We start from the raw sequence: 27,777 nt of genomic DNA, 5'->3' as shown, positions 1-27,777 counted from the left end.
TAGTAAAGTCGTTCAGGGAGTGTTGGTGGGCATTGTAGTGTCACGATGCACGAGCGCCCCTTTCCCATATACCGCGCTTAGATGACGCGGTGGGTTGGACAGTACAGCTCACGCTGGAGGGTCGTCTGGTCTTCGGCAGCGTCGACGTTTTAAACAACACAGCGTTGTAGGTCCGAACCTTCTACTAGGTACACCTGGACCGGCACCGAGATCTCGCTTGTAATCGATATGCACTTGAGCGTTTGCAGACGCTCGACAGCAGCCAAAGTCGGGAGCCACATAGTGATGGTATTAGATTTCGTTCTAGACGTGAAGCCACGAAAACCTTTGGTCCCAAGACACGCGCCCAGGTTCGCCTGAAGAATCCTGTTCGGAATGTCTGTCATGCTTTTGGCTGCCAGAGCTTTAATGGCCAGTTTATACGATACCGATCCCGATGTCGGCACAGCCACCTGGTTGGCATACGCTGGGCAGGAACGCTTGCCTTGTGAGCTGCAGTTGGCAGAAGACGAATCCTGTGCAGTGTCCCCTGATGGGCGCTTTTGAGAGCTGCGGGAAGCCGGTGGCATGGATGGCGGTGCTGAAGACAAATCCATTGGAGAGCTCTCCTCACGCTGCACGGTTGAAGCCCCATGCAGCAGTGGAGGCTGGGCAGCCATTGCCGAGTTCCGCCCAGAGGGCAGATCGCTCACGGGCTTAGGTGCATTTGAAGAAGGCGGGATGTGCGCTGCCGCTGATGGACCGGGAGCAGGGACCGACGCCGGCGAAGCCACTTCTGCCAGCGCGTCAACGGTGGCTCTAGGCCAAGCCTCGGAGCCCAGTCCAGCTGCCGGGATGACTGAAGGACACTTGCTTGCTGCCACCCAGTCAGACGGCGCATGAGCCGCGGGAGCTTCCTCAGATTGTGCGAAGTCAGTTCTCTTCATAAAAGGAACGTATTTATGCGGATTGCGAGACTTTTTAGTGGAACGATGAGCAGCCACCTTAGCAGGGACACTTCGTCTTCTTCGCGCGGGATGGAGGGTTCAGCCATCTTCTTTCTTGTCCCTGTTGCTGCGCTATTTTTGTTCATCAAGTATCTACCGACTCGCTCAGCTCGCCGCATTACTAAGACGTTTAATGTATTCAAGGTTGTATTCTCACTAGAATACCTATGTTCTGTGAACCGAAAACAACTCGGGAAAGACGTTCTTGATTTCATGTTAGCGGTTCATGGTTATAGTTCCTTGTACTGGGGTGGAGAAGATAAGGACGTCTTTAAAAAAGATAAAAGTATGCCAGTCTGATCGTCCGCAACGCTGATTCTTCGTTCTAGATAGCAGTATATTGCCTGTTAAACCATGGTTGAGAAAAAAAGGCTAGTTCTTACCACGGTAGGTTGACTGCCTAATATACCGTGAACAGGAAACCATAGATCACATTTTCGATGACTGCTGGGACGCAGTCTTCCTCTGGGACATCTTGCAACGGACTTTAAAAACTACCTGCCTGTCACGCCTTATGGTATAGTATTTCTACATGTCTGTAATGAAGGGGTGTGCCATACGACTTATTCTTGTTGCCCTGCCTCTGCAGTGCATAGAAAACCAGAATGGTTCTGCGACACGCGGATGTGGACACTCACTCGGCATAGAACTATTTCATCGAAAGTGTGGCCTGTGACAAAAAACTTTACAACGCTCTGAGCGAACAAGCTCAATACATGCCAGTGTTCAGTCACCTGGCAGACTTAAAACGTTGTTATAACAAGCAGTATCCTCCATTGCGGCTGATACTCGTAATATTGTTGTAATGTTATTGTATTTTACTCTGCTGCTCATATAATATTTTTGAAGAGCGTTAGCTCTTACTACTGGCCTTCGAACGTTTCTGGTCCGTCCGAGATTTAAAGATGGCGGCCGGAAATCCCAGGCCAGCAAAATGTGACCCCCCATCACTTGACCGCGCACGCGCAGCGGTCGGGCCGGCACGGCGGCTGGTTTACCCCCCGTGCTGGCGTTCCGCTCTATATGTACCGCCTGAGCGGGTGTGAGACTGGTGCCACTTGGTGACAAAATTCTGGCCCACCCGTTTGGCGCAGCGGGTTGGCAGTGAATGCAAACGGATCGGCACGAGTCGGCGCACAAAGTTGTTATGTGCGAGGGATTCTTACCGACCATCTTTTGTCCTCGAAACCGTAATAGGGGGGGGGGGGGGGGGGGGCGACCTTCGGAGGGCCGTGGCGGGCGAACCAGTGGTCGCAGAGAGATTCGGGTGGTACCAAACGAATCGTCGTTTCGTGATGTACACGTTGGTATTCGAATTTGTCGAAAGCATAGGTAGAAACAACTTAGCTAACGATCTTCATTTCATTTCGCAACCACGAATCATTCTTTAATTTTTTTTTCTTGACCTGAACTCGAAAAAATTAGAGATCACCGCGGCTACCCGCATTGGAGGAATGCGAAAGCGTTGACGCTTCCACGACACTCGTCGCCTTTCAAATCTGGCGCCATGGTTACTTTTACTCTTATTTAGTTTTACTCTTATTATATTCTCTCTTCATGTCAATCACCCATTTTTCAAATTTGGCGCCACGATTCGTTTTCAAATTTGGCACCACGTTCCGCTCCCTCCGACTTACTATATACCCGTCCAGCCTATTGAAACGTCCATTGAATTTCGCTTATAATTATTTACGTAATTGCTGCACATCAATCACTTTTTTAATCGATTTCTTTTCATCTACTAAACAATTTTGAAATCATTCGAATTTTTATCTCGCTTTTTGCACAATTTCGTACTTTTTACCGTGCATTCCCATTTTACCGACCACTTAAAATATTGACGTCCGCACTATTTCGACGTCTTTTTTGCATTTTCTGGCTCTAATTAATTAAATAATCATCGTACTGACATGTTTTTTTTCTTTTGCGCAGCATCCTCACAGCATCCTATTCCTACTACAGCCTCTCGTTTGGCGCTACCTCTTCTGAGAACGTCACAACTGCAGCGGACACATTTTGATGACACGCTTTGTGGACACGACCTCCGTCGACATAGCCTAGAAATGCCTTCGCATTAAGAAGAAAAAAGTTTGGAGGATTTCCAGACTGCGTGCTCGCCACGTAGTCAGTTCCCATACCCTCGGAAGGACTTTTCATTTTCTTTGGTGGCACAGTCACGTCGTCTGGGATTTCTGGGATCATTGCTGCTGCTGAACGCCGACGCCAGCTTTCTTTGCCTGTGAGCCATACAATGCTTTCGCGACGAAGTGTTCAGGAGTGGCAGTTACGCGATCGGTTTTATTTATTACCCTAGGAGGATGCAGATAACTTCTGGCAGATTTATTTCGCGTCGAATATTCCTGGCGCTGCTTGCCTAATTGACGAGACAAACTGTTCAAATGATGTCACGTATGCAATGATCGTACGTTGATTAGCATACTTAATGTGCCCTTGCCTGTGCGCAGATGGTCATCTCCGTTTGCTGCTGGAGCTTAGGCTCCGCATTGTAGCGCTAAGTTGACTGCGTGTTTGTGGCGTATACGGCTGACCAGCATGCAGAGGGCCTCTGTGGACAGTTAGGTTGGCAGTATCGGTCCATTGCTGTGTTCAAACAGCGAATATGCTATTTTTGCTCTAGACATTGTTTTTCTGTGCTAGAAAATTTTAAAAATATAAATGCAGGTATTGGCACCACTGGCAGTCCCTTGATAAAGTCGCTCTATGGTCGCTGATGCTTCTTCTTCTGAGTACCTACCGCGAATCTTTCAAGACGCCGATGCCTTTTTTCCGCATCCCCGCATGTCTTTTCCGGTTCCGATTGCCGCCTTCCGCCGGTAGTCACTGCTCGTTTTGTATCACCTCGTACCCATCCCTCGGCTCGCCTTCAATGTTCAAGACCTTTCATTATCGGGCTGCTACACTGTTTATAGGCCTGTAGCAGTCTAACCTTCTTGTTTCGCGATTGGTTGACGACACACGAAGACCGCAGCTGTGCAACGCCGTCGCAGACAGACTCGTCCCGAGAATATAAAAAGGCAGTGCTTCCGGTCAAGGGCAGCAGGAAGCGCCGTGGAGAGCGGATGTTGGCACTACATAAGCTGATCGATATGAAACGTTATGAGAGGCTGTACGCACTGCAAGCAGACTGCGAGAATGCGAATTCAATTCTACGGAGATCGGCATAACCTGATAACGGCGGCATCGAATTTAAGTCAGTGATCATTAAGAAGGCCATAATCTTAACGTAATTATCAGTGTCAGTAGTTTGGCTGGAACCACAGAAAAATAAACTCTATCTTTAAATGCAAACGTCTCAATCTTAAATACAGTCAAGCCCAATTATAACGGACCTGAAGGTTAAGCGAACGGCGTTAGCTGTACTCAAAGTTTATAGTAAATAAACTTCCTCTATTACTGCAAAATATACAAACTTCAACAAAAGTGGCGTTTATTTCTTGCGAGAAAATGAGTTATGTGGGTCTAGTTTCTTAAAAGCAAACCTTATCGCGGTGCTTTCCAAACTCACGAACGCGATTAGATTCTCGCGCCGAGAGATTTGCTGCGAACCAACCAGAGTTGAATCGTTAACGCCAGCTGGTGGCAAGTCGGCATTCTTAATGAGATTCCTAGCAGTCCGTGATTGCTCATACTTTGCGTACGCTAGCTCCGTTAAAGATTTCTCTGCAAATTAGACGTCTGTACCGACGAAGTAATCCCAGGAAACATCCCAGCGACGTGCTGCCGCGAATGAGCGAGCGCCTGACCACATGTGCTTTCCACAGCGTCCGTCTCTCACCTGTGGGCCCATGCAGCGACTAAGGCAGCCCAAAGCACGTGCGCACAGAATTTATCAGCGACACATTCTGCAGTTTGCTCGTTGTCTGCACACAGCAGCAGCATACAATTTGGAGAGCTGCAGTTAGAACGCAACGCATACCACTCGACCAGCGGGGCCAGTAAGGCATTCGAACTTCTCAAATTGTGAGCTTTGGCTGCTCCCCGCCAGTGCGTAGTAGATTCGCTTTCTACGGCGTTACTTTCATGTCGCTTTGCTGACGTTTGCCCAGTCGGCGCACGTGCATTGAATGAGCGACCATGTAAGCCATCGCCGCGAGCTAGACCGGCGGTAACCTGTGGTTTCAATGCTGCCTTTTTCATTTTCCCGGCTTTTTCGGTTCGTCATGTTCTTCCCGGAGTGCTGTCATGGGCGCTGTGACGCACTGTTTGTTCTGTGCGCTTGCTCGAAGTGCGGGTTTTACGACTACTAGGGAAAATTTACAGTGCCTCCTCCTCCGCTATAACCGAGTGGTGAAGTCAAAGTTGTTTGTGGTGGCTGAGATGTATTGCCATTGGCCTAGTACAAGCTTTCGTAATAGCTGCGGCCGTTACAAGTGGGCTCGGCTCTAATTATTTTGCTGCCGAACGAACGCAACCACACCACAAAAAACGCTTAATTGAGCTCCATATAATATCTAACTGCAACAAAGATTTTAGCCCGTTAAGAGATGTTTGCTAGCTCTACGGCAAAAGAGAGGGATAAATACAAAAGGCAGCATCCGTAATAGAAATGAGTGTGCTAGGAGTCCCCAGCAGAAACCTGCGTTTTTACAACCAAAACTCGAAAAATGGGCTGCCGTCTAAGAGTGCTTGAAATTGCGTTAGAAATGAACACTCAGAAACGCTCGGCACCCTAGTTGTGGCGTTTCGGATGCTCATTCCTTCTCGCAGAAACAGCAGAGAGCGAGAATGCATGCGGCGTACTCGTTTGTGTGCGGCTTGCGTGTTCGTGCCATCTATGCTTACAGAGCATTTGGGTGCGGCAGCCACGCCCCAAATTTCAAAGCACTTTACAAGAGCAGAGCAATAGGACCCAAGGCTGCATTTTAAGCGTTTCAATCCACGCTGTCCGTAATCTTCTCATTCCCAGTAAATTTCGGCTTGAACAAGCCTCTCGGTGACCAGTAACTACGTCATGTCCGGTGAGTTCCCTACTTTGGCTGCACGCCGCCAGGTGTATGCGTCGTCTGCTACAGAGCTCTATAAGCACTTGCAACAACAGCACTGGGTCTCCAACAAGGGTGCAAATTTGTCACGATTACTTTTATGACATACCCAACAAAATAAGATGCAATATAACCAAAATAAAACTTTTTACAGTTGGTCTTCGAGAGAAAAAAATTAGATGGGGCCGCCCTCAATTACCCTTTATAGTTTATACTAGGGCCCCGCATGTGTCATCTGCGGGTGTGACGAGGCTATAGCCCACATTCTTTGTGAATGCCCTGCCTTCAGTGCCGGAAAACAGTCTCTCCGCCGTGCACTGGAGAGTCTATATCCACGCCCACTGGCGGAAACGAACATTCTCTTCCACTGCGTCTGGCGATCGCCGGCGGTGAAGGCCTCCCAAGCAGTGTTCCTCTTCTTGAGAACTTCAAGCCTGCACGATATGCTGTGATTCTACCGAACGCTTGCTGACTTTCCATACTGACTTCCTTTTCCTGCTACTACCTTTTCACCTTCATCTTTATATGCCCTCATCCCTTTCCCCCCGTGCAGGGTAGCAAACCGGCTTCTTCTTCCGGTTAACCTCCGTTCGTTTCCTTTCCCTCCTCCTCCTTATACTAGCCTTTCCTGTCTAGTGAATAAAATATTTCTCGGCAAGCTTTGTTTCTTGCTGTTATAGAAAAAAAACCTGCTCGATTCATAAGTGCATGCGCGCCTCGGCTTCAGTTGTTGCTTGGTTGGTTTTGTACCTCTACTTACTCAGCGTTCGGCGTTACTTGTACAAAATGAGCGAGGGGTAGATTTACAACGTCACTGCAGCGCTTGCGCATAGGTTCCGAGCGCCATTCGCGCCTTCCGCGTTTCACAACGTGGGTGGGGATTCACGCAAGCTGAATGCATGTAACACCTGCTGCGCACCATCTGCTGCAATGGGTAGCGCAGTCCCCACCCAACCTGACGCCATAGAGAGCCTTTGAAAGTTTGAAATATGGATCGACAGCGAAAATACTTAGCTCGTACATCTTTGACGTAGACATGTTCTCGAGTTGTGTACCCGGATCCCATGCTATTTAATGGTCTTCTCCCTCGGCGAGATGGGAGGGGCGTAGTCTGATAAGCGAAAAACGCAACCTACCAAGTGCTCCAACGCTCCGTCTGCGTTTTTACGCAGGTGGGCGGCGAATGTGAAGCGATTCAGTTGCCCCATTTAGTGCAATATTCTCTGCATCGCCTGTAACCGAGGATGTATGGTCTCCGGATATCTAGCGCATAGAGTATGTGTAAATAATTCCGTCCCTTCTTGAAGCGATGTTCTACATGAAACATTTTACGCAAAGGAGGCACCTCCTCAATAAATGCTTCTGTTTCAGGAACCTCTAAGAAATAATCTTGACAAATACTCGGACTGTATTTGTCAAGAATACTCTGTGAAATGAAAATCTTGATCTCGAACACTTCGTATATTGACTGGTGAAAACAGTTTGTTTTTCCCCAACCAAAATAGAGATCCACCTCACGTCGCCACGAGCGAGCTGTTCTACGGTGGCTATCTCGAAGTCTTACTCTTCTGTTGCCTCGACTTTGGCTACAACTTTGGCGTCTGTCGCGTGCCGACCAAATTTTACCACATGTAGACAGTCTCATCCATTTGCACCCTTTTTAAAAAGAGACCTTAACTTACATCGTTATTTTTCACTACAACCGTCTTAAGAGCCAAAACAGCCTTTAGTCGCGCGGTATTTTTGATCAAATAAAAACGGTATTTATCGCATTCTACAGTCGGATATCGTCACTGACTAGGAAGTCGAAGAAGAAGGCAGTGGTGCGGCCGAAGTGCATTTAAAACACAATGGAATTGCACTTTCAGTAAATGAAGTATTTCCGGAATCGGCATTCCCTTCCTGTGGCGCCTGACGATGATGTAGAGTAGTTCTTCAGAGATCATTTTTTTTCCCAGTGATATCGCACTTATAGCATTAAAAATAACAGTTGTGTATAGAAAAAGGCACAAGGAATACGAGTTCATAAATATCAATACTGAAAATTGCGTACAAAATTAAACTCAATTCAATTCAAAGCGCATTAAAGTACTTTTCGGTCGCCCTATACATGTACTCTCGACGACGAGATCGACCATGTTTTATTGACTCGCGTTCCCCTTTTACGTACGCTACAGTCTCTGTGCCTTCAAAGTTGCACCCATTTTACTTCCAGCACTATAAGTTGAAAACACAAGCAATTGTCTACTCTAAATAATGCGATGCCTTGACGAATTTTTTCCACACAACCTGGAAGACCGCTTATCGTGCAATGCTCAGAGCACATACAAATATCCCTTGCCTTCAGCTTTGTGATCAGTTTCGGAGGACTTTACTTGTTTCACGTCGTCTGTTTGATTTCATTTTATTGATTTGCTGAATGTTTGCATTAATTCTGACGACAAAAAGAGTTAATGAAAGCACTGCCGAAATAAGCCACTGGAGTTAAATGCATCACGGTGAATAAACCGTCCTATCACGTAGAGGCGAAGCCAGTGGCCGCTTTGTCTAGAACGCATCAAAGGAGAATATTTCGGATACTTTTCTCAACACTGCTCAGTTTATATTACCCTCGCTCTTCGGCCTAATAGCCGACACGCGTAAAATACACTTCTTTTTCTTCCCGTTTGGCCCCCAACGACCGTGACTCGTGAGCAACGATCCGCTGCAGTTGTCATGCAACGCTATTAGGTGCAGGAGATATATCGCACCGGGAGACACCTCAGCTTTGGCTGAATAGGTGAAAATTATTTCCACTTTTGCCTGTGAAACATGCCCATTCTAGAGACGCGGCGATCACTGAACCACAGCAGTTATCTCCACAAATGGAAAGAAACATTAGTTTACAGTTCCTATCGATATACAGTAGCTCAGCCCCGATGCCGTCAGGCTGAACTTGAGAAACCGAGGTTAACGTAAACTCGCTCATTGCATGTAGTCTTCGCTGGATCGAAGCCGCGCAATTTAGTGGATTGGAGTGCATGACCCACATACCACAAGGGTGGCCTAGTGGTCTGAGCATCCGCCTAGCATGAGGCAGGTGCGGGGTTCGGCCGCGAGTGCCACCGGGTACCCACCGAGGGTATAGTGTGTACAAGTTTTCCCCTAGCCTTGTACTCAGGATATCTGCAGTGGTAATACTTGAAAAGGGATAACTCACCCCACCCTGAGTAGGGTGAAATACTTTGTGCCATGCGCTCTTAGGCCGCGCTGGCCTTTTTTTTATAAAAAACCATCGTTGTCGCTATCATCACACTGTGAGGAGTGCTTTCATCACTTCACTCCAGACGTGAAAATTAGGCTCACCGAAGAAGATAGGCGAGGATGAGTGTTTCGCTGTTTTTTTTTAATCTTTCAAACAAATACGTCCAGCATTTCTCTGTGGCGTAACGCAAATGTTCATATGTCGCAATTTTTACAGAAGCCAAAGCATATTCCTCTAATCGCATTGAAACGAAGCTTGTATTTCTCGCGGGCAATTCGTCCGCAGCAATTTACGTTGGACAGAACCAGAGTAAGTGATGCCACGGTTTTTCTGCTCCACCGTAGTTTGTCCTCACTCCGAACTAAAAATCAACTGTCATAATTCTACCTCGGTTGCACAGTGCTCGCTCAATTGAAGCCCATAACAGAAAATGACAGCCGAGGTATCCTTTCTAGCTCAGGCCAGACATTATGAACCCCTTGGGGTCAGAGGGACACCGCTGTATTTTTCGGCTACAACATGCTATGTATGTCTGGGCTAACTACTCTACAGAAGATTTCCCATAGGGCGGCCACAGCGAAAAGTACATGTGTGAAAAGATCACAGGCGCACGAGGCGTTACAGTCTCTACCCGCCTTCTGCCGGCCGTTATGTTTTCAAGGTAGCGCAAGCCACTCACCCACCTTGTCTCGAGGACCTTCAGAGTGTTCAACCTCGTCAGCGCCACCGAAGTACTCGTGTCAGCTACACGGTTGCCGTTTAGGCAAATGCGCTGCCATCGACAGCATCCCGGCCAGGCGGCACCGATCGCGCCGCAAAGAGAGCGTATACACAGTGTAGCGCTCGAGCAGTGACCCAAATACGTGCCGTGCAGATCACCCTGCGACCACGGTCAGCCGCAGCAGCGCGTATCCGAGCCATTAATTAGAGAGTCCCAAACGGCTGCATCGTGCGTATGTCAACCGAACGCATGAGTGGTCCAGCGACTTCCGTGGTGGCATCGGAGTGCCAGTCAACCCCTCCCAGGATAGCAGCAAAGCTCGGCGGCTTCAGAGAGGCTGGGAGCCGGGATATTTGAGTCGTGGCAGGGCAGTGACCTTAGGAGCTGACGACATTGACACGTTGATGTTGTTTTTTTGTCTTTAGAGAGACGAGTGCGATAGTCTGGCTTTGTTTTTGCTGGTTTGGTTCAAGTTTGTTTTGTTGCCCATATAACTCACTCCACGCTTTATTACCGGAAACTCTGACGACAATTGACCTTAGAGTGCCGGGCACGCCATTGAAAAGCGGGCTAATTCTTTTGAGTGATGAGGACACAATGGAATGGATTTGTTGACACAGTGTCATCGTTGTGCGGTGTCCCTTCCTGCTGTTTTCAATGGCAAGGCTGAAGGTTTGTGCTTAGCTTTGAAAAGGTGCCACGCACCAATTCTCAATACGCATTTCCGCTTCAGGTTAATTACTGCAAGGTACTGTTCCAGTTTAACATTTCATTACTCCCTAATTCAAGCTCAATGCCAATTATCTTTTGTGTAGCTTAGCAAAATGCATAATGGTCATGAACGTCTGAAGAAAGGTTAATCCGTAAAGCGCCAAGCTCTCGCAAAGCCACGTACGGAAATTGTCCGCTTCAGAGGAGCATGCAGTAAAGCTAGCAACGCAATGCACAGCAGGTCAAACGGTGTATCCAACCTTCCGGCGTTCTATGCCTGCGTCGCGTTCAGCGCGTTATACCTCAACAAAATATCTGCCGTTCTCTTGCAGGGTAAAGAATGTATCTAACGAAAGAAACATTAACAGGAATGAGGCAGTGCTGTCCTAGAGTTAAACTAACACCTTCCGTGCCCGGAAGACAGTAAAACGTGCGGCCGTTTTTTCTAATTGCATATTCTTCTTACTGGGCTCCACTGACCAACATCTAGCCACAGAAAATGCAAAGCAGCGCTTCATGATTTTCGCACAACAGTACTTCTGAGAGGGAAGTTCTGCCCTACACCTGATTTTAAGTGGCATCTAAGTTCGTCTAAATTTCAAAAGAATCTCCTTTCCTCGAGAAGTTTCACCACAGTATCATATTTGGACGTTCTTTATTTGATTTTTGATTGGCCAGAAAGCATCTTGTCCAACGTGCGACATGATTAACCTGCTTAGTGTGTACAAGGTAGAGTTTAAGGCCTGATCTCAGAAGCAATTCGCCCCTGATGATCCATGCGCCTGGCAAAGAGAGTATCACATTTTAACCGAAACAAGAATATAAGAAGCACTAGGGCACAGGATAGACTTTTAAAGATATATGTACGATAACGCGTACATGCGCACCCTTTCTAATGTGCAAGGAGATTACTTTTCATCTGATTCACGAATGTACATTTCGCTGGTCCATTCCATACAAACTGGAATTACACTAGTTTTGTTCTAGATCTGAAAGTATAAATATAAAATATTGTTTTTTATAGGCGCCAAACGGATTTAATTCTAACCACTTAATATCTAAAAAGCCTTTTTTTTCCTCACATACCTCGTACTTAGGACCCGTGACTGCTTTTGTTTCCTTTCCGGCACGAACGCATTAGGCAGTTTAATTTATTTCACGATCAAGTTCAAAAGAGATGTAACCTACTATTCCTACTAGAAATATAAACGCGCTCTGTTATTGAGGCGCATGTATGATGCGGAACGCTTGTCATCGCTACGACCCCTCCTATAGCGGAGCAAAAAAGGTACGGATGATTTCCAGCGGGCCGACAACGGGAACAAATAAGAACCAGAGAGGTACAACTCTCTGTCAAGAAAGAAACCCTCTTTGCCATTCTCGAGCCGCTGAACAAGACCGATTTCCGATCAGTTCGAGTCATAATGACTGCAAGAGACAAAATTTCTTCTATGACAAGCGTTTCTTATTAAGAACGAGGTTGTTCGAGCTGCAAAGACTTCTTAGGACGTTGGCACGTCATCTGGAGCCCTTACAAAGGTCAAATACATTACACCGCCTTGGCTGTAACTATCATCAATGACGAAAATACGAAATTATATTGAAAGCGATACATGAAAAGTCTTCTTTCTCAGGAGCGGCAACATAATCCTTATCTCGTGGAAAGCTCAATTGTGGCTCTAATCGAGGCAGGACCTAAAACCGGTTCTTGGGCATCCGCACTACGAACCCCTTACTGTGATAAATTGAGGTATTTCTGTGGACGCATTGTTTTTTATTCAGTAGGTAGCTTGAAAAGAAAGCAATTCAAAAGTTTTTATATCATAGTGCTTTAACGTTTCTTCTAGGACGTTGTGTTTAACCTTGTCAAGCACTTTTTTCGACTCCAAATAGAAAGGTCTGGCTACTTTGATTACGAAGCAAGGAACGAATATTGAGATTATGTAATTATAGCTAAAGATATATGCACCTGTTGTTTCCAAACTTATCCATGCTGACATTGGTACGTAATATCACCTCTCTACATGTTGCCCTCTAATTGGTTCACAACAAGCTGCTGCAAATCCTCGTTATTATATTGATAAGTCAAGGTGGTAGCTGCCTTTGTCATCGCAATGACTGCATTTAGAATGAAGCCAAATACACACTCAGTCAATCTTCGCAGTACCTGTTTCATAACGCATTGCTTACTTTTTCGTAAGCATAAATTCGAGGCAGTCAGTGTTGTCATTATCTGCTCTCGCGTGTATTCTGTGATATACCATGTTATTTTTAGCAGTGAGGTTCTGGAGACGGATTTCACGTGCCGCTCATTGTTTTCCTTGCAAAAAAGTTTAATGAGCACATGAGACCTTGACATGCGAAGAAAAACCCCTGGTGCACTTCGAACGGTCGGTACCACTTAGTGCAAAAGAAATGTTCAGATTGTTACCTATTTTGGAACAGGACATTGTTTAGAACCTGACACAATTTTTGATTTGCTGTTCAGCTTTTTTGTATTGAAAACGTAAGGTATCTTCCAATATGAAATTAATCTCTGTTTTATTGCCATAAAATCAGCATACACACGGTGCGAGTTCTATAGGAATGGCAGTGAAATATGTGTGATGCGCCGCGATGCAAGACAAAGAGCACAAAACTGTCTACTTTACTATGACTTAATCTACAAAAGCTAGCGACAGCAATTACTACTTCTGCTTAGTGCTCAGTGTAGGGTTAAAATTCTGCCATAAAGGCCCCATTTCAGTACATGCAAAAGGTGTTAACACCGATGGGCCGAGATTATTTCCTATCTCTGTAAACCACTGCCTGCAAGGGCTCGCATGTACTCCCATAGCAAGCGTATGTAAGTGATCAAATCCCACTTCCCCCCTTTTTTGTACTTGGTGTTGGGCTTATAGCTCAGTTTATTTGACCCCTTCAACCTTTGTGTCAGATAGGCCTATAGCTTACTGAGCATGGCGCATGATAGCCTTATATGCTTATGCGCCACTAAACCGGACACGACACAACACATATCGATTTTATTATTTGTCCACTAATGAGCCTAAGCCTAGAGTTAGGGTGCCTGTGGAGTGTAATAAATTGTAGGCAGGAGGCTTAGTTGAACGGTGTTTCACTTCATCCATAATGTATCAGAAGTTCATTTATATTTCATTTCCAATAATTGAATACCTGCCATATTTAGCAAAAGGATTTTGCTTAAACTGCGATATGGTTCACACCGCCCTGTGAACATTGAACTGAAGGCACAGAACGGTGTGAGTAATATAAACTTAAATCCCCTTACTTGGGGTTTTCTGTGTCCACTTACCTTGGCACTCATTTTCCAATTTTAATTGAATCCTTTTGGACAAACACACAGCCCGTTGTCGGCGGGCTAACTGGAAATTTTTCCTTTTTTTAAGAGAGCCGAACTCAATACGCAGCGCGGAAGCATACTTTGAAACCCGGAAGTTCTAGCCGTCCCATCCTTTATGGTTAGAGGGTTAATATAGTTGGCGTACCGTTATTCTTTTATTGGTTTCAGTGAAGCACATCGAGTAAATATCGAAAAGAAGTTAAGGAAAATACGCACAAGCTCCGACGCATAACTGTCACGATTTAAGATTCTTTGTGCATGTACACAGTGTTCCCATCACATTTCACGCCATTCTGTGGTTACGCATATATCTATTAATTCCAGGAATAGCTTTGAGAAGCATTAACACTTCGTACTGATTCCTTGCGCACCACATAAGGAACGTGTGCTGAGGATTTGTTTCTAGGTCCTTTCGAACAGCATATACAGCCCCCCCTCCCCCCACATTGTCATTTTGTTCTCCTACTCAGAAATTAGTCTAGTGTGTTATGAAATAAAAGAGTTTTGAGACAAAAGCTAGTGCATATTTATATTCCGTGTGTGACAATGTTACAATTGTAATCGCAATTTTTGACAGTTTCTTTGTAACAATGCCGCTTTGTTCGTGTCTTTTGTTTTCTTAGTTAATTTACGCACTCCATTGACGAATTTTAGCCTGCCAGTATTTATATTACTCATTTCACTTGAGTATTATTTCCTTATTCAAGCTGATGATTCTAATAATGATTATCTTCTAGTATCATTGCAGCTTTGTGGCCTTGATTGTATTTTTTGGTTAACTGTATTTCATTTTGCTGCGTTGCCTCTCTCTTGTACGTCCTCAATTGTGACGACCTTTAACGATATCTTGACTGAAAAATAAAGCCGTAAATAAAAATAATTCTTAATGCCATGCAATTATAGGGTTAAACAGTAAACACAAAAGTACTGTCTGTCTTATCGGTGCGGTTAATCGCCCACCGTTAAATTCAGGTGGCTGGCAGGTGCCTCCGTGAAATTGGATCAACAGCCACGTCGTGACAATCGGTCGCCGCCTTTGCCTGGAAGGACTGCTTTGAAGGATGTTTGCCGCTTTCTTTTTGGGTTATATCTGGCTGTAAGGTCAGGCGGGGCTGGGCAACATTGTTTTTCTTTCTTTTTCTCTGCCAACACTATTATATGTAAGGTCAGACGAGAAGGAACGACGATAAGGTTACTGACAGTTGGTAAAATAGATTTTTAATTCGACAGCAGCTGCGTTCTTGTTCATAATCAGCACAGGACTGAACCCCAAAAAGACACAGCTGTTCTGGAGCTCTGATTATTTATTTATTTATTTATTTATTTACTTATTTATTTATTTATTTATTTATTTATTTATTTATTTATTTATTTATTTATTTATTTATTTATAAACTGTCCTCAACGTAACACCGTAACAAAATGTGGGGTCAGTTTAACTTTACGAACAGAGGTGCTGCTCGAAAATTATAACAGTGACGTCAGAGAATGTCTAGCCATGGCTCCCTTTGCACCATTCGATAATTGCCGGTAAAATTTCTTCCAATATGAGCTTTCACCCTCGCAACCTGACTGCTGCACATGGTACGCAAGCACAGAGGAAACCATGGCCATTGTTGCATAACGGCAGTTTTGAACCTCGATGTGTACAAGGAGCTAGTTCTCCGATTCCTCTGGCTCCCTGTCCGACGTCTTGGCGTTGACCGGCTTGCAGAAGTCATCCAGAGTGCCATTGGCGTCGCGGCGCCGGTACTCGTCCACCCAGCGCACGAAGCGAGAGACCCTCGTGGATCGCATGGGCGTCACGGTGTCGCCGCACTTGCGCGGCCCACCCGAGATCACGCCCTCCAGGAACCAGGTGCCGTCGTCGCTGCGGCGTACAACGGGCCCACCGCTGTCGCCCTGCGTTGTAAAAGTACGCGTGTGGGACTATACTGCCGCATAATGCGGAGAAAACGAAAAGCAAACCTCACTGCCAACTCTGCTTGCTCCTGTTAACGGTGACTGGGCGGTTTAAGTGCAAAATGAAGTACCCTCACAATTCTTGTGTGGATAAATGCCTCACGTGTGTTTTATAAAAACAAGAAAATGCGTGTCTTTCTACTGTTTCCAAAGGCCAGCATCTTCCGAAAACTTCCAGACCAGACTTGGTTGTATTAAATTACTGTATTGAAATTGCAGTAATTCACCTACCTTTTTTGTAATTTGTAATGTAGTAAGTTCTTCTATGACTGAGCAACTTAATAATGTCATAAATCATACTTCGAAGCAGTAAAATTAAACCAAAGTTGTTAATTACTTTCATATTTCGTTTATTAACCGGCAAAAAGGCACCCACGTTTTATTTTTGCCCTGCTCCTGGACGACCAAGCTCATTAAAAGAAAGTAAAGGAAGTGGCAGCTTGATCATTCCTGACGGCAAGCCGATTCCTGGGACGGTGAGTGAACAACGACCTGCTCAAACACAAAGAAGAAACGTGGACGACGTATTCTTGAAAATCAATAAGGCGCGTCGAACGATGAACTTCATCGCTGGGTGAAGGCCGATTCAGAGATTTTACCATTTTTTACCCGTACACAAGGCTGAAAAACAATTTTGTCTAGTAGAACACTGGTGTTCCCTCATTTAGGTTGGCAGAGCGTCTTTTCAGCATGACAAAAGGCACTCTCAGCGCGGAATATTTTCGGCGTCCGATAAGGGATATTCAAAAATTCCGCAAGTGCGCTTTCCCGCATAACATTGTTGCACAAGACAATATGGCTGACCATGCAATTCCAAACGAAACAAAGCAAGAAGGAGTAGGTTTTTGTTTTATTCTTCCAAAATACGTTTGTACATTCTATCCATAGCGTTATCGCCTGTCCTGACAGCCCACGTAGTTTATTTTTTTATATAGAGAGAAGTCGGCCATCTAGTCTTTGGCAACATAGTTGTGTCGAAAAGCACAGTTGCGGATTCTGAATATTCTCTATTGAATCTTACGTTCTTGTAGGAGCTATGACCATCGTACTTCTTCTCCGCAGGAAATAAAAAATGATTTCAGAATATATTACTTTTCCCTATAAACTCCGGTGTAATGTCACTGTCCTTTTAAACACAAATTTGTACTCTCATTTAAATGCGTTTGTGCGCACAAAAGAAATCAATTATTAATGAATTTTTTTTACTATTAAAGATTAACATTGCCACGTAACTTCGAGAGACGCTTTGCTAATGTGCGCCTTCTCATTTCGTTGGACTTCTCAAGATAGGAGGTGATCGTCGCTGCACAGTGACCCGTTCCACCTCTTCAGGCTACAGAGCATTGCGTCATGCTGGTTATGAAAATATTCCCCGATTAGAAGAACCTGTAGCAGCAACAGCGGCCTTACGCAGCACGTGTGGCACCAGCCGCCGAAAATGATGACGCCCAAGTGCAGCCGCATTGGGCTCCCTCCTCATGCCGGCGTCACGCGAACTTCGGTTAATTCCCGCTGGGTCAAGACATGATATGCTCTAACACTTGAGCCAGTAAATCAACAACTACCTTCATCGCACTGGCCTCCTACTGATTGGTGCGACCAACCTCCTATATATCATTAAAAACTGAGTAGCTTCACAGTGTAGGTAGAGGCTGTGCGCGCAGGATGCAAGTCGGGGCTTTTCTCTCGCATATAAGGGATCTGCAGTTGTGGAAGGGAAGAAGAAAAGTGGCATAGCACGGGTTCTTTGCGCAATTCGTTTCTTTTAAGGCGATCGCAATAGGACGATCACGGTGGCGAAATCTGTCCAGCGACGCCAGCGTCTGTGTCAAGCCTCAATCTGGTAGATGGGGTTTAGAGGGATTTACCTCCCTCTACCTGGGACCTTTCAACCGTCGCCAGCTTCTCCTGCCCCTCTCCTTTTTTTCCATCTGAGGAAGAATTAGTCAGAAAAAATTAAAATTCCTGAGACTAGATGGACTCAGAGAACTGCACCCTATGCATGCAAAATATAGACTCCAGTATAATTATCTGGGCATACATGAGGCTTGCGGAAGCTCTTCCTTCTCGCACTGATAGAGAAGGGCAACCAGGGTCGTACAAGGCCCACCGGCGGCTGCGTTGGAAACAGCCACCTACCAGCGCAGTGGCGCATCGCTTAACCGCTGCGCCTCTGCACCGGTAGTGGTATGAGGGCTCGCCGCGATCTAACAATGTGCTGTGCATTGTCAGTGCACTTTAACGATCGCCAAGTGGTCGAAATTTTTCCGAAGCTCTCCACTACGGCACCTCTTTTTGTCTCCTTTTGTTTCACTCTCACCATCGTCCCTTCTCTTACGGCGCGGTTCAGGTGTCCACCGAGATGGGAGGCAATTGCTACGCGATTTCCTCTTCTCAAACATGAATTTATTCACACATTTTGCTTAGTTGCGACATCAGAATCAGAATAGAATCAGAACTGGAATAGGTTGGGGACTGAAAGACAATTGATTCCGAATGGGAATAGAATCAGAACTGGCATATATTGGTGGCTGAAAGAAGAATGATATCGCATTTACTCCGCATCAATCTAATTGATCGCTCCTAAATTTTTACAAGAATCACAAATATACGTAGGATATCATCGAACCTACCACGTTAGGAATTTCGCTGCCATATTACTAACGATTGGACATGCGCTATAAATTCTTAATACTGAAGGTCCCTCTACCCGATCAGTTATTCGTGATGTTTGGAGCTTGCTCTTGTTGCATGGTACAAAGCACATCGTTTTAGGGTCGAACCCTTGCCAGCGCACCAGTCTTCCTGCATTGTTTTTCTTTTCTTGGCAGCAGCAGGCCTCGTTTCCTACGATATCTTCTGAACTATGTGCTGTGCCTACTGGCCGAGGAAATCAGTGGCCACATTATTGGTAAAAGGTGGCAGGTAATTGCCGTATATTTATTTTTTTTTTTTACTAAAACGTGGGGCAAAGAGAACTATCTAGCGAACTCGGAATCTTTTTTTGTGCCTCCCAACGCGATCTTGCAATCAGCTTGGATCGAGCTTGTCATGTCCAAAGTCATGTATCCGTAATACGCCATAATAGAAGTGTTTGCTATTTCAACTTAGTAGCTCGTTACATTTTCTGAAGTGCCGGCCCGAAGCAGTACAATGAAGGTATAGCCCCGCCATTTTCTGTAATAAACTGGCGGTGTTTAACTAAATTTATCTGCATTTTTTTTGGTGAACCACTTCCAAACGCGCAGTCCAATGCGATAATGACGCTAAGAATAATAGTGAAATCTGCACTAAGTCAAAACAAACCCAAGGGAATAGGAGTGGTCAAAAACACTTCACGTTTGAAGTCGCACATAAAGACTATTTTGATGATTCGGTCTGACATTGATCTGATCTGATGTTCAACTTCAATGTTCTACAGTCATACAGACATTGCCGAAATTACCGAGACAGTGGTGAAATTAGTGAGCGGGGGCCTGAGTGCTAGCGCACTAGCAATGCAGTATAAATGCCTATTGTAATTAGGCTGCGGTTTAGGCAATTTTCTTCCAGCTCAGCGCCTGTGTTGCGGGCTCTGTGTCCTGTCCTCTCTTCACCCGCCGTTATATCATTTCTATCGCAGACGAATTCTACATGCGCCTGCCCTTGGCACGCTCCTTAACAATCTCTAACAGACTCCTCTTGTTCAAAACACGAAAGGTGTTATTACACAGCTCTCACTCTCGGCAAACTTAGCCCTCTTAAGCGAGTTGGCCCAACAAAGACCGCCACCTTGTTTTAGGATGCCAAATGCAAACGCGCAAAACTAAAATGCAAATGATAGTCAAGACGACGGGCAACGCCATAATAGTCGGTGGGACCCTTAGTCGAGGTGGCGCTGTTGGTCTATCGCACTTTTTACATGATACAGCTAGCACGCGGCACATTAAATAAAAGCGGGCTCTATATAGTAAACACAGAGAGTCTAATAAACCACGAATAACGAGGATAACTCACGCATTGTTACAAAACATTTCAAGTTCGGGTTTCTGAAGTAGCCACAAAGTGCTGAAACTTTGTTCCGGAGAAGCTTGCGTCCGACTGTACATGTTAGTTTGAATTGAGATGGGGCCAGAGCAAGTCGCCTGGCGGACATTCATTGTGGTTCTTACGTGACAAGTGGAGCCCGATATGTGCTCCGTGCAGATGAAGGTATCCAGCAGCTTGACGGATATCCTCTTCTGGCACTCCTCAGCGCTTATGGTCTTGGTCTCGAGCTGCTTCAGCACTTCGGCCAGCACGCCCTCGTCGTCTCCTGCGAGCGCACCACACACGAGTTTGTACACTCTACGCAAGGGCCCAGCTCCCTGCCCATGCTTCCTGAACAGTACCAGTTGCGAACGCTGGAGGCAGCATTTTCTAATAATCAATTTTTATTTCCCTGCTCATTTGGCTGTGACGTCAATGGGACGATAGCAACGGCAGGTAGGAGTGCAAGCGGCCAATCACAGACACGGGTGGTCGGATCACAGCGCGTCGCTAGCCACCCTCCTGCCACTGCATCCAGTCCGGATGAATCAGACGGAACATGCAGTGGCATTCCGCTGCGCAACCGAAGCCCAGTTTCTCTGCCTAGACTGCATTAGTGCCGCTAAAGCTCGTCACTCGTTTCGAACGCCTCCTCGTGCTCCGTAAATCGTCAGCCTCGATGCCGGTCCGCCAGTGCGACATGGGCGCCGGGCGCGTCTGTGCGAGTAAGTGCCATTGTGGGTGTGTTTTCGTCACGACTAGCGTTGTCTCCTCTGATAGCCTGCGCTACTAGGAGCAATGACCTATGGCAGAGGGCCAAATGAGTGGACAATGAAAGGGAATCTAATAAAATATGGTCCGTATTCCATTAAAAGCTATCTCCGGTAAGAGCTTTCCGCGAACCAGTGAAGAATTTTGAAAATATTGGTTCCCGTGTTCCCTCGTGAGACCACGGCACATGTGTAACATGTTTCATTGCTGCTGCCATTGTCTGGTGGCAGGCGGCATATATTGTTTAGTGAAAGGAAGATCAACCTCCTTACTGTTTCAGCGCCTCTTGGTCCAGGAGCGCGGAGCGAACACGAGCATGCCTCGACAGCTGTACTGCAGTTGCACACAAAATTGAGTAGCGCACCCAGTCTGTGGGTTTTTGGCTATCCTCTACGTCCGACCGTTTGTTTGTTTAATTGGTGCAGTTGATTCATGCCGGCCCAGCTGCGTTTTTTGCACACCCATAGACGTGCAGGAGACCAGGAGAAGGTTCGGCGTTCTGTGGTTTTTATTGAAAACTCGCTCGTTCTCCTAATGACCCTTGAGTATGCGATGCATGGCGACAGCAGGTAGGGGCACAGGATAGATCATACATACTAGCTTGTTATGCATGCCCCGAATAAAGCACGCATGTAGAAGTCAGAAGTTTTTTCAGAGTTTTACGCAGTGCATACCGCTCAATCTCACAATATGGATTGTGATGTCCGCGTTACAGCAAAAATTAGCATAAAATATAACTGCTGATTTTTACCACAGCTATACGCAGAGCAAATTCTGAGTCTATTACCAAAAGTGAACAGCCTACATATTTCATAATGCACATGCGTCCTTGCACCGTTCTCGTTTACAAAATCTCATATTCACAAACGCAGATATATATCTGAATTAGTCGGTAAATTTATTTGCTCATTCACTTATTGAGACAGTTAGGTCAAAATCGCATTGCAGAGGCAAGCGTTAATATGAGTACAACGGTATAAGCAAGCGCCGAAAATATAAACTACAGAATATAATGGAAAGACAAGGAAACAACGACAGCCGAAAGGCTCCTTCATTAAACAATGTTCAATCGAGCCTCATGCAAATGCTGACAACCTTCGATGGCAACAGTGGATCGATAAGATAGTTCCAATCTTTCGATGTACGTGTTTTGAAGCTCTAAAAGAAGATTTTGTGCGACAAGGCACTGCGCTTTTTTGTGTGACATGTCATTCCGACGCGGACGGTAATGAGGAATTTGAATCCGATCATCTCGCAGGTAATGATTATAGAAAAAGACCTTATTAAATAAACCGAGATGGCTGATTTGAATGAAAGTTGGGGCAACTGAAATCAGTTTTTAACCGAGATTATGCTGGCGGTACGATTCTAGCCGTGGAGAATGGGGAGTGATAAATATACTTAGCAAGCATTTTAACAGTGGTAAGATGATAAGGAGCAGGAGAGAAAGCACTGCTGTAAACCCGTATATTCTCGCACTTGTTAGTGTTGTGCTCCGTCAGCCAATCATTGCTCCCGGTGAAAACTGGGTTGATATATTTCGCAGGATACTGATATCCTCGATATCGTTTATTTGCCAATACACAACGCAACCATCTACGAAAGGGCTGGTGTTTGATGATACTCACGGAAGATCGTTAATGTTAATAACAATGGCGAGTTTTCCTGCACCGCACACCCTTCGATGCCTAAGTACAAACATGTTAAGAGGATCTTTCGTCGCCAACATGAGGGTTTTAATGCACGAAATTTTCGCTTTAAATGATTACAAAGAATCCAAATCTACCATGTAGGGCAGTAATAAAAACAAGCCACCTTAAGACCTGTCCAGTGAAAACTCATACCACACTTAGTAAGGATAGGAAAAGGAGAGGAAAAAATCAAGTCTCTTAAGTGATTCTCGTTGCGTCATTGAAATGCGTCAGCATTTCTTGTTGCTGCTGATTCTGTTGTAGCTAATGCCCACATATGAGGAATAGGTCAATCCCCACTGCACATTAAAAGATCGCGGGGAGTCCTCGTACCCCTCCTGGCGCAGTGATGCAGCGGTTAAGCGACGCGCCATTGTACCGGTAGATGGTTTTTCAAACACAGCCACGCAGGTTGCTATTCCCGAGCAGCCTCTCGCGACAAATCATTAGTTTAACTACCACCTGCCTGCTAGTTCACAATCCGATGGGCATGCTGGCACCTGCCACGATGGCAGGTTGCAGTTACGGTAATCAATGATCACTAGAGGTTGCAGGGTACAGCAACCTGGGTCTAAAGTTAGTTGCATCCGAGGTGGCCACACGTGATGGCGGTCGCTGTTTACGCTTACAGAGACCATTCTAATGCTAACGCATAGGTAAATAACAAATTGTGGTCCTTGAATCGGAGCAAAGACATTTTAAGCGGTGACACAGAACGAATTTGAAGTTTTTCTAAAAGACCAATGCCTGACATTTTTGAATTCCAATTCCTGACGCTGATGCGGAGGGTAGAAGCAGGAACCTAACTTTTATTAATGCTTTCAGCGGCCTGAAGTAGTCGCCTTTGTTTTAAACTCGTAACATATCTCCCCTCATCACTGTACGCTGGGCAGTTGGAAATACCTAATATGCCGTGCAGTATGAGCAGATACAGAGTGGTCATCGTGGCGACTAATGTGGAGTCGCAGGCTCTTTTGAAAGCAATTTCTTTTCCAAGCGCTCTGAAGAAGCCAGCGATAAAAAGTTTATAGACAATAAAGTAGCCAGTCCGGAAGCCTTGATAGCATGCACTGTTGAACATGACCCATAACTTTGGCTCCTAATGTATTTTGAAGCCGAAGACATGGCATGAAACTCCAGACGTATGAAATACGCCTTATGCAATAGTTGGCAATTTTAGTTAACATGAAGTGAAACAACGAAGGTCAGTATTAATGAGATCATAATTTTTGTTCACATCACTTGTTATAAGAAAAGTTACGCAATGCGTATATTATAGACAAGTCGAGTGTAGCGCACTCTTTCGTCGAAATGAAAAGCGGCACGGCGGCCACTGATGATCTGCCCGCCATTACAAGAGCCTTCGAATACTGGAAAAAACACCCGCGAATATTTTGATGAAGCAACCGATTCATTTCCGGGTTTTATGTTGTTGCTGTCGTAATCAAACACAAAGGCGAAATGTTTATCTTCAGTTACTCACGGTCAATCCTGCCCCAGCCAGCCGTATACAACTCCGTGTCTGCAGGAAGGGTATCGGTAATGGAGTATTCCGGCAAGCAGATCGGCTGGATGAAGTCGCTCAGGGGAACGTCCTCATCAAGTTTGATGATGGCGATATCATTCTGCGCAGATGTGTTTGGCGGCAGAATATAAGCGCTTTGCATGCAAATTATTCTAATCCTCCAGGTCGTTCGCTGGCTTCGGCAATAGGATCTTGCCACAAGCAGGGCACATCCGGATCCTACGCCCATCTGGCGAGTTTCTCAACAGGATGTCACTGCTGGAGCGCCATACAAACTAGTCAAGAGGGACACAATGCACGCATTAAAACTTAATGTGCAAAAACTTCCTGGAGTGGTTTGTGCTATGTACTGCCAGGTCGTCGCGTCAAACATGTTCCACATAAGTAACAGCCGAGTGCCCTGAAATGAGTTTTCTTTCTTTTGTTTTTTTTTAATATTTATTCTGGCTCTGATATAATCTACAAGCTGTTATCCTTAGCATTTATTGATGTCACATGATTTTATTTCTAATTGACTTTCCTGGAAAAAACTTAGAAACCACGGATTAGCTTTACTCACTAATAAACTCCGCAAACTTTCCACCGGTGCATTGCATAAGCTTCTGCTTGCCAACTACATTTGTGAAAGTCTTATTGCATTGCCTTTCTTAATGTAGTGCGAGTCAGAGGATTGTAGAACGATACTATTCTGATTGCAGCATTTAAAAACTTCACCACTTTTATTCCAAGATTACGGCTATAGGCGTTCGTCAACTACAAATTCGCTCGGAATAAGCCCCGCACCTCGTCGAAGCGGTACAAAAATAAGTTAAGTTGATCACGTCAACCCAAGCACTGAAAAAAAAAGAATGTGAAAGTATCATTACATTTTACATCACAACATCAAGTTAGCCAGTTGATTATTCCTTGATACAATAACAACATAGTAGCTGATAAAAAATGTCGCACTGTAAAAATCCCCGAGCTCTTAACTAAATAAAGGTGGGAGACGGCCAGTCGCCACCCAGCCGTGCGTCCAAAGATCAACGATTATTCCTATCACTAAAACATGCAAAAAAATGAAGTGTCGTTACACAAACCTAATTCTTCAACTTAGCCGGGAGCCTTCGGCTACGGCATTCTTGTAGATCGCAGTTTTGATTCGGCGTACACAACCAGTTAAAGCCCGCAGCTCACAAGACATCTGAGGCAACAGGAGGCAGCCAATCTGAAATCGGTCATGAAAGGCTCTTACTTTAGAGAATCTTTCCCAATTCAGTTTATAATTTCCTGACGCTACCTTTAGGTCCCGCAACACTTTTACATGTTGAGCCCATGTTTAGGATTCAGTGACTTTTGTATTCTCAGACAAAAGTTTTACTTCGCCGCCGAGGTCATATAGGTAAAAGACGACAACGGAAATGTAAAAAAACGCGTTTTTTTCCGAAGAACATGTTGTGCTAGCTACTTTTATTTATCCTAGCAGCTGAAAGACTGTACTGCAAGGAAAGTTAATATATCATAAAGCAGGTAAGCAATTTTCACAAATATCTATATCTTCATTTACAATATAATTTTGAGCGTAATCTATGGTTATTCAATGCCAAGCACTCCATTTTTAATGCTGCAACAGTGTGCTCCATGAGGACTAGTTTTCAGTTCTTATCCCTTTCTTTGCCAAATGCTTACATCATGCCCAAGTTAGCTAACTCCGCTCCTCCACCTCTTTTCGTGTTCTGCACATGCCCTGGACGCAGAGGTATTAATGCAATACGGATTACCGCTAGCTAATAACCACAATGGCGCTGCGATGTGGTCGGGACGTATAGATCGCGCTAAGGTCTTTCTGTAGTGGACTTCTATTTGGCGCCTACGTAGGCTTTCCTCTCACTGCCAGCCTGCGCCAATGTCGTCATTCCTGGCAGCGTTCATTTTCTCGTGAGCCTTTTATCGGGCAAAAGAAAAACAAATTCATCCGGACGTGAAGTCCGCAAAGCAGGAACCAAAGTCTCTCCCTGTGTTCTTAACAAGGGCGCACTCACGTATGTCTTGTAGGAAGCCCGGTGCTCGCACACATGCTCCACACCAACATCAAGCTCCGTTGTGTCCGTGCTCTCTCTCTGATGTGAGCCCAAGTGCGCTCGTACCAGAGGAAGGACAATGTGAGGGATGTACCTGCCATTCAGATGCAGACATAAAGATACGTTACTACACTAATTAATATAATAAAAGGTGAAGACGGGCAGCGAGGTGAGCTTTTGTGACGACAGTCCGTAAATGATGTTCCCAATTGTTTTCTCCTTGGCAGTGGTAGGACGCGTTCTGACGGTTGCAGTCCATTTAATAATTTGCGCTGTTGCAAACTGATCGACGAAAAATTGAGTAGTTCGAAATGGTGAAGTTCATGACTTGTTCCAGCACTTACACTACGGCTGTGTGTTTTTTTCTTCTAGAGGGGCGACGCTGTCACTCGATCCACAAGAAATGAAGCTTCCACCCAAGATATATAGTTAATCAGATTGGAAAAAAAAAATACTCATTGCTTTTTCCATAAATAGAAGATTTGCATACGGACTAATCAATAATGTGCGCGCTACCAGCATCGGTAACTGGCTAAGTACGAGGTACAAAAAAAATAAACAAAATGAAGCCGACCCTCTCACAAAACTCAGGCCATTCATCGCTCAATTGACGGTTGATCATTGTTTCCCAGAATCTCACTATTACTGATGTAGAATGGTAATGTGGGCTAGTTGCTTCTTTTATTAAGAAGAGGAAAAGTAGCGCAACAAACGAGGGCGAGAGTCAGCACATGTGTAGCTTCTCTTTATCTCGTCGCTACTCGTTGCGCTGCTTTGGCTCTTCTTGCTCACTGTTACTGCGAACCATCAATGGGGCAGACAGATGGGGCAGCGGCTATAGAGGTACAGCATCTACCATTGTGCGCTGGTGGCACCGGGTTTTAATCCCGATGCTGCCGTAATTTTTCTCCGTAAAAGAAGCCGAGTTTCGATGGAATTAAGCAGCCAGACCCGGGATGCTGGTTGATCCCGGTGAGCACATTCGAGGGACACTGAGGCTGGGTTGTCAAAGTTTGGTAACAACAGAAAGGCTCATTGACCGAACACAGGAAACGTATGGAAGCTACAACCACCATGAATGGAAAAAGAGCAGAGAAAACCACATGAACACTTGTAAGACACGCAAGTAGGCTGAAAGGAAACTTCACCATCTTGGAGCATGTCCTTAGGATTTACCACCAAGCATCCCGACTGACCACAAAATATCGGAGTGCATCTAGTGGCCACTGGCCACAACCAACAATTCTACCATCTCTCATTTCCTATACCCGATCACCTTGCATGCATACCCTGATCAAAGCATGCCCGGCCTCGGTTCCCGGGGACATTACAGTGGTGAATTTTAAATAGCCTGTAATTTCGTGACGTAGATTAGCAGACATGAAATTTATTCTGGGTAAAAAGCAAAACCGGCGGTCAAAGCGCTAAGGCTACAGGCGCTGGGCCGTTTAAGGTCACCTCCAAATAAGCAACATAAGGCTTCAGCACTGAAGAGGCCAAAAAAAGTGGACTGAATAAGCGCCAAAACGGGTCAACCTCCTCCATATGGTCAGTCACAAAAGGATGGAGTTTTTTGAAATCTCGAAACCAAACCTAAGATTCCTAATTACACAACATATTTATATGTAGTCGTGAAAAGCCATTGAAATAAACTACATATACAGCGCCCTCATAAAATGATCATTGTCCCCGATTCAACCGCTAAGTCAGTGAAGTTGTCTTCATAGCAGACTG

General features: G+C 45.4%; 1 protein-coding gene across 1 annotated transcript in view; it reads right to left on the bottom strand.

Annotated features, from left to right (window-relative positions):
- Nucleotides 1-14,541: 14,541 nt before the first annotated feature.
- Nucleotides 14,542-27,777, bottom strand: part of LOC144120074 (transmembrane protease serine 9-like) — a 53,701-nt gene continuing 40,465 nt past the window's right edge. Inside the window, exons 8-11 of the mRNA XM_077652540.1 lie at nt 26,005-26,137; nt 23,942-24,083; nt 20,140-20,282; nt 14,542-15,928 (exon numbers count right to left, since the gene is read on the bottom strand). Of these exons, the coding sequence (XP_077508666.1) occupies nt 15,683-15,928; nt 20,140-20,282; nt 23,942-24,083; nt 26,005-26,137 (664 nt within the window). The 3' untranslated portion in view covers nt 14,542-15,682. The remainder of the gene's footprint in view (nt 15,929-20,139; nt 20,283-23,941; nt 24,084-26,004; nt 26,138-27,777) is intronic.

Source organism: Amblyomma americanum, chromosome 2 (assembly GCF_052857255.1).
Source record: "Amblyomma americanum isolate KBUSLIRL-KWMA chromosome 2, ASM5285725v1, whole genome shotgun sequence".
In the NCBI taxonomy this organism is placed as follows: Eukaryota; Metazoa; Arthropoda; class Arachnida; order Ixodida; family Ixodidae; genus Amblyomma; species Amblyomma americanum.
This window is presented reverse-complemented; position numbering and strand designations above follow the sequence as displayed.